Source organism: Toxorhynchites rutilus, chromosome 3 (genome assembly GCF_029784135.1).
Source record: "Toxorhynchites rutilus septentrionalis strain SRP chromosome 3, ASM2978413v1, whole genome shotgun sequence".
NCBI classification, from domain to species: Eukaryota; Metazoa; Arthropoda; class Insecta; order Diptera; family Culicidae; genus Toxorhynchites; species Toxorhynchites rutilus.
The window spans coordinates 276743316-276755795 of record NC_073746.1 but is presented as its reverse complement, the minus strand read 5'-3'; the positions used below and the strand labels follow the sequence as shown (position 1 = coordinate 276755795).

Genomic DNA, 12480 nt, shown 5'->3' with positions numbered 1-12480 from the left:
AATTGGATTGCCTTCAAACTCATCGACAATGCTTTGTAGAGCGTCAATGTAGAGTCATATACGACTGTCATACCAAAACTGAAGGGGTGAATCATATTTTTCTAGTTATTAATAGTATAGAAGAGAATCAATCGTATGTCTAACTAGTAGACTGGGAGAGATCTTGCCTTGCGTAAATGGTTCAAATGATCTTATTGTTCCCATCGATCCTTACAACAGTATCGTCACTACTGACTAATTAATTTTCTCAGCAATGATATTAGCTTCCCTGATATCACACTTGAAAATGATGCAAAAGAGGTTCCCCATCACATTCTGGGACCAGATTGGCTTAATTCATGAACGCCAGCACCGAAAAACGCGGGTTAATTTTTTTTCTCGGTTTCTCTTCTCAATCCGACGGAATATTAAAACCGACAGAGGAACAACGCTCCCGATATCATTGCGGCATTCTTCCTTTGTACTGTCAGTGCAACTTATTTATATCTATTAAACACGATGAGTTGTGAGTGTTTTCCTTCTCGCGGGCCGATTCAAACAAACACACAGCATCAACAGTGGAAACAAATGGCGGTACAAAGAATTTGGCGAGAGCGCAAGAGGGTGGATTGAATTGAAACAACATCTAAACTTTATCGACTTTTCGCCGATTTCCCATGGGGAGGAGAGAACTTGAGCCGCCAGTGTGTGAAAATGATTCACACTTGTATTAACAAGGATGGGTTATTTCACTTTGTAATCGTCGGTGCAGATTGTTGTGATTTCTTTCAAAATTTCTTCTTGGATCTGAAATTTATTAAACATTATATCACCAAGTCTGATTTCACGATCAGCGGAAAATTTTATGTCATTAACCCTTTAACGGGTGAGAACTAGTCATGTAATCAACGCAAACTCCAATACAACGACATGTTTAGATGCTAAAATACACAAAATAATTTTTTTTTAATACACAAAACAATCAAAAACATTGAAAAAATTGGTGGCAATATAGTTGCCACTGCCCGGCTAGCGTAAAATGCTGGTGGCAATATATATGCCACCTGCCCGGTTAGCGTAAAATATTGGTGGCAATATAGATACCACCTGCCCGGCTAGCTTAAAATGTTGGTGACACTGTAATTGCCAAACTCCATTTCAACGACATGTTTACATGCTAAAAAACACAAAACGTTTTTTTCAATACGCAAAACAATCAAAAACATTAAAAAATTGGTGGCAATATAGTTGCCACTGCCCGGCTAGCGTAAAATGTTGGTGACAATATAGATGCCACCTGCCCGTCTAGCGGAAAACACTTTATGGTAAAAATGTTGTTTTTGTATTTGAAATTTTGATGTTAGTTAAAAAACACAACTAATAAAATTCATGATCAGGCTCAACAGGTCCTGAACAGTTCATATGTATTGAAAACTTCAACAAAATGACCGTTTTTCAATAAATTTACGGGAAATTTGCTCTTGCTGCTCTAAATTAGGAGTTGTTGACACAAAAATGGCTCCAAAATGAAAAGTTTTTTTTTTCGCGCTCAAAAAAATCAAGCATGTTGCTAGACATTAAAACAAGTTACCACATAAGGTTAGAAGTGATAATTTATTGTTAAAGAAAGTTAAAGTTGTTAAAGGGTTAAAATCATTTACATTTTTCCCTGAAAATATTGAGTGAATAGCAGTCATACTCCCAAAAAGCCCGTTGATCTTTGTCCACGATTCAATGTAACCTCAACGCAACCAGCTTTTAAAACCTATTGCTTTATTTATTCCGAACGTTTGGTGTTCAGCCGCCAGACCATGTTTTGACGTAGGACTACGTCTTTGATTTCTATATAGCGGGGCCACTCTACGAAATTGAAAATGAGGCATGTAACGATACATTAAGGGATTTCAAACGCAAATTAGGCAGAAACCTTTATTGCGATATATGTCATTTTGTATACCATTAGACAGGAAATTTATCCAGCATTTTTTTGCTTAAAACATGAATAGTGGACAGGGTTGCCACATCTACAGAATATTCTGTATTTTACAGATTTTCTTTTGCCAAATTTCAGAAACAGAATCTGTATATACAGAATTGCAGATTTTCAGCAAAGATACAGAATTTACAGATTTTATTCAAAATTCAATTTTGAATATAAATTTATTACAGTGAATATAGTGATACCTTGATTTATAAATATGTTGAACGCAACGCAACGAGATGGCTTTCGTTGGAGGCAGTTATGAGGCGAAATCTTGAGCGATTTGAAAAGCTTAAAGTATTCTTTTCGTTCCAAGTTAAGTATGACCATAATCAATCCGTCAATCGTATATTGACTCATTTGAACGATCCTATGACTAAACTGATTATGCTGTTCCTAAACTTTGTTCTACCGCTCTTCAATAACGTTAATCGCACTATTCAATCAGAAAGTTCTCAATTTTGCGAACTTTATAATGAGACAAAAATGTGATCATGTTGATGTTGATCATGTTGAGTATCTTTTGTTTGGAAAGCTACATTTAACGATTCGTTGATGCTGACCTTGATGTGAAAGATTTTGAAGACTTTCTGAAGAGGCCTGAGGATATTTGCGTTGGTATCGATGCAGAAGTAGCTGAAAAAGGATTGGATGCAGCTAGGAAGTTGATCTTCAAATCGATTTGTCGTGACTTCTATATTGAACTGGTGAAACAATACTGCAGCCTTGATAAACCCTCAAAGTTTCGTCAAACTACCAACCCTTAATGATTATTTTATTTGAATCGGATAATAGACAAGACTTGGATAACGATAACTTGGTCCCAACTGTTGGATGTCAAAAGGCGTGATGGGGAATTTTTGTATCCATTGCTAAGATCATTTGTAAGACATTTTTCGATGACATTCATCAGCATGCGTTGAGTGAATATTTTTGCTCTAAATTGCCAACAAAACAAAGTCCGGAAATTGGTTGGCTCCCACAATAATGGACTCTATTTTGAAAACGAAGAAGGCTCAATATTTTGTTGTATTGACACGACTTTCACAACCCATAAATAATAAAAGTAAGTTCAAAGTGAAAATAAACCTTTTTTTTCATTTTTTCCCTTACCTTTTCGTTACAGATTTTTTGGCTCAAAATAAAGATATACAGATTTTTTTCAGAAAAAAATACAGAATTAAATGTGGCAACCCTGATAGTGGATATAGTAAAAAAAAAGTTAACAATTCGACGATTTTACTAGCCAATCGTTTTCCCCACAACGTAACGAGCAATCTTTTTACCTACATTTCGGGCGTTAGCTCACAATGTGAGTTGATGCGTATTATGAATTATTCTCCATTTATCGGTAATAGGCATTTATCAGTTGGCAGAATTAATGAAGGAATGATCTTAGAATGATCTAGGAGGTGATCTTGGATGGTTTTACTCTATTCGCCCCAAAGATTCGATAAGAGCCTGGTCCAAAAGATTAAACGTAGATCTTTTATTCAATTCGTGCTAGGTCTTGTAGTGCTAGGTATAGGTCTTGCTACTAACAATTTATGTAATTGTGGTCCAGCATATCATGATATCGAGCATGTTGTTTGGTAAGGTAAAAAGTGCAATTAAAGAACTTAACTGATTTAGAGGTTCGAAAGGGTATACTCACACATGTCCGATCATGATAGATTAAAAAGCCGCGATATTAATATTATGTTACCTATGTATGTCTTCCTTAGAAGAAATTAAGTTATTATTTTTCCCAATTCACTTCCCAGAATTCACTTGTCCGTGCTCAAACAGAACCTAGTCAAGCCATTAAAGAAAATGTTGATCCTAACATATGAGTTCTTCAAAAATATTTTCGTCCCGTACATTGAATTACACTGTGTATCACCTGGCCCAAAAGATTAAACGTAGATCTTTTATTCAATTCGTGCTAGGTCTTGTAGTGCTAGGTATAGGTCTTGCTACTAACAATTTATGTAATTGTGGTCCAGCATATCATGATATCGAGCATGTTGTTTGGTAAGGTAAAAAGTGCAATTAAAGAACTTAACTGATTTAGAGGTTCGAAAGGGTATACTCACACATGTCCGATCATGATAGATTAAAAAGCCGCGATATTAATATTATGTTACCTATGTATGTCTTCCTTAGAAGAAATTAAGTTATTATTTTTCCCAATTCACTTCCCAGAATCCACTTGTCCGTGCTCAAACAGAACCTAGTCAAGCCATTAAAGAAAATGTTGATCCTAACATATGAGTTCTTCAAAAATATTTTCGTCCCGTACATTGAATTACACTGTGTATCACCTGGCCCAAAAGATTAAACGTAGATCTTTTATTCAATTCGTGCTAGGTCTTGTAGTGCTAGGTATAGGTCTTGCTACTAACAATTTATGTAATTGTGGTCCAGCATATCATGATATCGAGCATGTTGTTTGGTAAGGTAAAAAGTGCAATTAAAGAACTTAACTGATTTAGAGGTTCGAAAGGGTATACTCACACATGTCCGATCATGATAGATTAAAAAGCTGCGATATTAATATTATGTTACCTATGTATGTCTTCCTTAGAAGAAATTAAGTTATTATTTTTCCCAATTCACTTCCCAGAATTCACTTGTCCGTGCTCAAACAGAACCTAGTCAAGCCATTAAAGAAAATGTTGATCCTAACATATGAGTTCTTCAAAAATATTTTCGTCCCGTACATTGAATTACACTGTGTATCACCTGGCCCAAAAGATTAAACGTAGATCTTTTATTCAATTCGTGCTAGGTCTTGTAGTGCTAGGTATAGGTCTTGCTACTAACAATTTATGTAATTGTGGTCCAGCATATCATGATATCGAGCATGTTGTTTGGTAAGGTAAAAAGTGCAATTAAAGAACTTAACTGATTTACAGGTTCGAAAGGGTATACTCACACATGTCCGATCATGATAGATTAAAAAGCCGCGATATTAATATTATGTTACCTATGTATGTCTTCCTTAGAAGAAATTAAGTTATTATTTTTCCCAATTCACTTCCCAGAATTCACTTGTCCGTGCTCAAACAGAACCTAGTCAAGCCATTAAAGAAAATGTTGATCCTAACATATGAGTTCTTCAAAAATATTTTCGTCCCGTACATTGAATTACACTGTGTATCACAGTAAATAAATATATATCGTTTGCAGATTCAAGTTGTTTGATTTTCGATCAATCTTGTTTTGGCCTTACCTGGTTCCGTTTCTCCTTCAGCATATTGTAGTAAGCGTTGTCGGCGATCGCGAATATGTGCGGCGGCAGAATCGGTCCGATGCGCTGGTTCTGGTAGAGCCGCACATATTTCGGATTGTAAATGGGATGAAACTTGAACGGGTTGACCGCAATCAGGATGCTCCCAACGTAGGTGTAGATGTGGCCAGCCTCGAAACGCTGCCGCAGGTTCTCTAGCAGGGTCGCTTCATTGAGGTCTGGAATAAGACGTGGGAAATATGTGTTCGAATTCCAATTTTATTAAGCTGTGTCACTCACCTGGTAATTGGCACAAATCAGGATATTCTCTATTTTCTTTCTGAAGTAGAAATGGTATAAAGTCTCTTAGTATCTGGGGATCCAGACCGTAATTATCTAGCCAAGGAACATCACTTTGCCTTTCACGTAAATAAAATCTGAAATGAGACATGAAAAACAAGCATTTAACCGGTGTTTTTTCTTCAGGGAAACTGGATGCACTTCCTCAAACGATTTTACTATCGCGGAAATTGGGATTCCCCTGAGCGCCACTTCCGATTTGAAAAACAAGTTAAAAATAGCTAACACGCTTGCATCAATATTTTATTTGAGGATAGGTAATGGGCGCAATTTTAGCGTCGCGGTGGTGGGTTAAGCCAGCCAGTGGAAATGGGTACACCACATATCTACCATTGTGATTAGTTTGAACAGCTAAGCATCGACAAAAGTATTCTTCTAGGCACCATCTCATCTAATTATAAACGAAGATATTTATAGCCCTTTTAGCAACCATCTGGAAATGGACATAACCTTCCTTCTAGGAGTTCTCTATCATACGCCTTCCTATTTCCTATTTTCTATTATTCAGGCCGCCCACATTCCAGCCCGGTTTGATTACAGGGACAGTTTTCTCGACGTTGCGAAGTTTTATCTTTCCTTTGCCTTTTAGAACAACGCACACACCCACACACACACACACATGTATGCAGATGATAATAAAAATACAAAATATATGAATATCATCACTTGCAGTTAAAAATATACAACCTGTGTATTGTATGTCAACTTTTGTGCTCTGATTCGAATCTTACGCCTACAGTGAAGATTTCTGAAGAGCGTAGCATCGATTCTAGTTATTTACCAAACGTACAAGTATGAAGCCGATTTTTTATTCATTGAATCACACGTTTATTGCATTAAAATGAAAAACTCTGCTTTATTTAGAGTATTTTCCATCGCTAGCTGTACATGTTTCTCATCTCTCTGGCAATTTGTAGATGCCACGCCAAAAGAATTGTTCCTCATTTAGTCATTTTTCAACATCCGTTTCAACATCCATTATCTAAAAATAGATTTTCGATTGCTGATTTGTCATATTATCGATCAATTTATTTGGGAATCGATTTGTCAAATTGTTTCTTCCCATTTTTTTAAGATTCTTTGATTTTTTGGTTTTCTGATTTTTTGATTTTCCTTTTTTTTCGATTTATTTTGACATTTTAATATTTTAATATTTTAAGATTTTAAGATTTTAATATTTTAAGATTTTAATATTTTAATATTTTAATATTTTAATATTTTAATATTTTAATATTTTAATATTTGAATATTTTAATATTTTAATATTTTATTATTTTAATATTTTAATATTTTAATATTTTAATATTTTAATATTTTAATATTTTAATATTTTAATATTTTTTAAATATTAGGATGCCAATGAAAATGGTCATCTCGAATTCCAAAAAGTTACTCCATAAAAAATGTCCACCGCCTCGAAATGCAAAATATCAGCTCAATCGGACTTAAGGGAGGTGGCGCAAAGTGGTCAATGTTTGAAAATCGAAAGTTTCCCTATATAGTATCCAAAACATATGAGAATATTCATAATCCTCGTTGCATGACTGATTTTTTGAAAGACGTAGAATTGTGTTTGGTGGGAACAATTTCTTTCGAATTAAGTTCTCTTTTAACGTCCGGAATATTGCTGATGGAGGGTCGAAATCGCTTTTATTCGTCTTTTCCGACTTGATTCCACAAGTGTTCACTGCACATTGGCTACTGCATAGTTTTCGCATGCAGTAGCCAACTAAATGTAAATACAATTGTGTATATCACAGGGTCGTTGTGGAATAGCATCGATCCCACTAACATCATCATCTACATCTCCCTCATTTCTATTACACTGGTCGGGTGTTTTATTAATTTGATATAACGAATTATTGTACACAATTTCATGTTGCAAACAACATTCGCGGGAACTAAAGCTGAAAGAAAGCTTCCATAATACAGAAATTACCCTCGCGTATGCTCACAAAACATACTTATTTCATTCGTTGAATTGTGCACTTGCACTTTTAATTTTTCCAAGCAGGATAAATTTGCCGTGTATGTGTGTAACATTTTTTTGACTTAACTAACTATTTTTAATTTCTTAGGGTGATTCCCTGTATAGAAATTAAAAGACATAGTTCTACGTCAAAAATAATGACTAGCGATGCACAATATTTCTTGTGACATGTTTCCGACAATGGAGCAAACATTTTCGCGAAGCACTACTTACTTATTTTAGATTTACATACTTGAGAATAAAATAATTGAGGATTTTTGGAGATTTGTGAAAAAAATGTTGTTCTTCATTCAATGTGTTCAAATGGATAACTAAAGTTTTCCTGAATGCATTGTTCACGAAAGAAAACAACAAACATAATCACACCTCCTATCGAGATGGGATCAATTAGTCTAGATGACAATTTACATCGAAAAAAATATACCTGCAATTATGGTTCACACTAGTGATGAAACGGATAGTAGTTTGGCCGGATACCGGATATCCGGCAATCATCGAGGCCGGATAGTCGGATATCAGGTAGCCGTATATTCGGCTTTTTATTTGCGAATATTAAACAGGAAGAAACTGCGTGTGTGACTCTCTAGGGGGGGGGGGCGCTGCCATACAAATGAAACACAAATTTCTACATTACTCGGGAATTAATCAAGTAAATGAAACCAAATTGGGCATATTGAGGTTTTAGGGTGCAATAAATTTTTCTATGATGGTTAGACTCTCCACCCCCTCTCTAAAGGGGGGCTGCCATACAAATGAAATACAAATTTCTGCATTACTCGCGTAATAAACAAGAAAATGAAACTAAATTTGGCATGTGGAGGTTTTAGGGTGCAATAAATATTTCTATGATAGTTAGACTCTCCACCCCCCTCTATAAGGGTGACTGCCATACAAATGAAACACAAATTTCTGCATTACTCGAGAATTATTCAAGCAAATGGAACCAAATAAGGCTTATTGAGATTTTGGGGTGCAATAAATGTTTCTATGATGGTTGGACTCTCCACCCCCTCTCTAAGGGGGGGGGGGGTCTGCCATACAAATAGAACACCCCCTCTCTAAGTGTGGGCTGTCATACAAATGAAACACAAATTTCTGCAATACTGGAAAGCTAATCAAGCACAATTTGGGATGTGAGGGTTTTGAGTATGAGAAATGTTTCTATAATGGTATGACACCTCTCCCTCCTCTGGAATGGAGAGGGGGTCCCATAAAAATATTACATATATTTCAACCAAAAATATTCCAGCCAAGCATGAAAATTGAAAATTTTTTGGAAAACTCTGAAGGAAAAAGGGAAAATAAAAAAAAAAATTCCCGTATGTTCCACAATTACATAGTGACAAGTGCTGTTATTGCATTTGATGTTTGCGCTAGCGAAACTGATCTTTGTTCGAAACTGGAAATGGATTTTAATGTGATGAAACTCACTCCTATATCTTCTTCTATCTATACCAAAAAAAGGATCACCAGATGTGTTGGTACGAGCAGAACTCGAGGAAGGAATTGTTCGATTTAGAGCTGTCTTTATTGTATCATATTTTCTGTATAAAACATTTATTCCATGTAACGGAAAATCATGTTATTTACAAGTGGTTGAAAAATCTTAAACGAGAATTGTGTCTGAAAAGAAGTTGTGTCATAGTAAGAAAAATTGAATGTTTGAAGGTATTGATAACGAAAAACAAAATTTTGGCGGGACGAAGTTTGCCGGGTCAGCTAGTTTCTCAATAAAAACAAACTGAATAACAATAAATATTCTATAATTGAATCCGTTGTGTCCCGTTACCCGAATGCCAATTACCAGAAGAACGTTTACCCAAATGACATAAACCCGAATGTAACAAATGCCCGAATGCAACATATATCCGAATGGATATTTACCCGAATGCAGCCGTTTTTATCGGAATGCGAGGCAAAACTTATGATTTAGGGTGCCAATAAAAATAGTTATTTTGATTTTTCATTTGGAACTTGCTGCGAAATGTTGGTTTGCACGATAATATACCCAATGCAAAATATTAGCCAATCAACCCGCTTTGCGCAACTCTCCCTTAAGTCCGATTGAGCTGAAATTTTGCATAGGGTGTTTTTTCGAGGTGAACATTTTGTATGGGGTAACTTTTTGAAATTTGAGGGTTGATTTTTTCCCATACATTTATTGGCACCCTACTGTATTATTATTATTACTGAAAGTTTCAATAAAATCCAATAAAGCGATATTAATTATGCACCTTTTCTCGCTCTGGAAATAAAGCACTTAACTTCCTAAAAATCCATCAACCAATTGGTCATCGTTCTAGAAAAAAGCGCTCTTTAATATTTTAATATTATAATATCTTAATATTTTTAAATTTTCAATTTCAAAAAAAAAATGTTCTTTGAATTTTTAAAAAATAAATGAATTTTAAAATTTTGTAATTTCAAAACTTTACATTTTTAATTCGAATTGTCTAATTTTTCGATCAATTAATTTGTCGTTTCTCCGCTTCTTAGATTTTTTAATTTCAAAATGTATAGATTATCCGTTCTTTCAGATTTTTCGCAATTTATCGATTTTATTAATTTTTCGACTTTCGGTCTTTAGATTTTAATTTTTTTTACTTTTTATTTTTCTAAATTTTCGATTCGTCTATTTGTCTATCTTTCTATTTTTCTGTTTTTCTATTTGTCTGTTTGTCTGTTTGTCTGTTTGTCTATTTGCCTATTTGTCTATTTGTCTATTTGTCTATTTGTCTATTTGTTTATTTGTCTATTTGTCTATTTGTCTATTTGTCTATTTGTCTATTTGTCTATTTGTCTATTTGTCTATTTGTCTATTTGTCTATTTGTCTATTTGTCTATTTGTCTATTTGTCTATGTGTCTATTTGTCTATCTGTCTTTTTGTCTATTTGTCTGTTTGCCTGTATGTCTGGTTGTCTGTTTGTCTGTTTGTCTATTTGTCTATTTGTCTATTTGTCTATTTGTCTATTTGTCTATTTGTCTATTTGTCTATTTGTCTATTTCTCTAATTGTCTATTTTTCTATTTTTCTATTTGTCTATTTGTCTATTTGTTTTTTTTGTCTATTTGTCTACCTGTCTATTTGTCTATTTATCTATCTGTCTATTTGTCGATTTTTCGATTTATTGATTTTTCGATTATAGGCAAACCTGTTTTTGTGCGAAGGATAGGGACCGCATAGAAACAAAAAACAAATCTCACCAATAGCTTTAAAAAATATTTAAAAATCTGAAAAAAAAACTTTCTTTATTTGATGGATAGGGACTGCACAAAAAAGTTCCCTAAGAAAATAACTCAAATCCTAATGATTTTGTTCATTAGGACCGTCCGAATTCTTTTTGTTTTCCTGCTGTACGTTGCTGTACATGTTGCGTTTTTGTATGCGCGTGGCTGTAGGTGCATTGAATTCGATGTGCTTTTACCTGCATGTTGGAACGTGTTATTATTAAAAATCATGTCATGGCCGACATATTACATTGAAAGGAAGGATGGAAACGAGAATGGGAGTGGAATATTGAGATGTAAAGTTTTTGTTTCCGCACTCTCAGTTGTGAACAAACTGCAATTTACGCTTCGAACATGATCTCGTCGTTTTGGTCCATCATCGTGAAAGAGTGGAATGTCGACGTCAATTAGGATTTAAAAATGGAAACATAGGTTATGTTCTTTCTTCACCTTGATAAGCAACCCTCACTTGCGTAGATCATCAACTTTTTGCATCTTTCAATAAGCCCCCAACCTACACGTTGAAATAAACAAAACAAAGTATGAGACTGATAATAGGCTGACACAGTACAGTTTTGCCTTAAATTCCGAACACTTCATTTTCAAATGTAAATTTACTAAACTTTAATGTTATAAATAATTGAATAATGAAAACCCTGATATTGTTTGAGGTACAGACCAGTGTCATAAATTATAAAAATTCATTCACGACAGTAAGAATTAACCTTTCCCCAGTGTCTGATGAATTCTCTTGAGTTGAAACACAACATCATATCTCTCATAGTGAGTGTAACACAAGAGATAATTTCAATCACGTCAAGAACACGTGAACTTTGTTTACTATGTTGAATGAAAACAGCACGAATGAATTTCGATAAACCTGCTTTCGGCACCTTTCTTATTGTCAATAATTTGAGATGATTATGACGCAAGCCAAATTGATATTCATCGCTTGCAGTGATTTTTTGACATGGGACTACGTCTAACCGGAATATATGGAGGGTAAAATGAAAACCTAAACACAGAACATGCAGGAAAAAATGAAAGATTTCGAATGCTTATAGCTCGAACATTTCGTACTGGATAGGAGAGATGTTTGCATCACTTGATAGGGAATATTTCTACGCATCTATCGCAACTAACAAAATGTTGTTTTTCATTAGATAAACAATTGAATAACTGTAAAATATTAGGCGTTATCTAAACGCCCTAACTGCATCGTTTTGATTGGCCCGATTTACGGTTTCCCTAACACAGCCATCAAAACCAAGCAGCCTTGGGGAAATCGGCATTGCAAATACTTGAAAGTAGGGGGACTTTTGTTCTCATCGAAAAATGTTCCCTAACACAGACTTTAAAACCAAGCAGTGAAATCGGCATTGCAAACACACGAAAGAGCCTAGAGGCGAGTGAACTGAAAAGTTTAAACCCTCTTGAAGCCAAAAAGAAGAAAAAGAACACACGAAAGTAGGGGGAGCTGTTGTTCCTACCGAAATGTGTTCCCTAATAGAGATTTCTAAACCAAGGTGCCTGGAGAAATCGGTATTTCAAATTCATGCAAGTCGGGGGTATTTTTGTTCCGACTGGAATGTGTTTCCCTAACACAGACTTCAAATCCATGAAGCGTGGGGAAATCGGCATTGCGAATTCATACAAATCGGGGGTATTTTTGTTCCGATTGAAATGTGTTTCCCTAACACACTTCAAAACCGAGGTTTCTGGGGAAATCGG

The 12480-nt window shown here is 34.9% G+C and overlaps 1 protein-coding gene across 6 annotated transcripts in view; it reads right to left on the bottom strand.

Moving 5' to 3' along the window:
* Positions 1–12480, bottom strand: part of LOC129780142 (unconventional myosin-IXa-like) — a 170626-nt gene that overhangs the window by 67596 nt on the left and 90550 nt on the right. For all 6 annotated transcript variants that reach the window (XM_055788123.1, XM_055788122.1, XM_055788124.1 and 3 more), the window contains 2 exons: positions 5472–5608; positions 5175–5410 (listed from right to left, as the gene is read on the bottom strand). In XM_055788123.1, coding sequence (XP_055644098.1) covers positions 5175–5410; positions 5472–5608 — 373 coding nt within the window. The remainder of the gene's footprint in view (positions 1–5174; positions 5411–5471; positions 5609–12480) is intronic.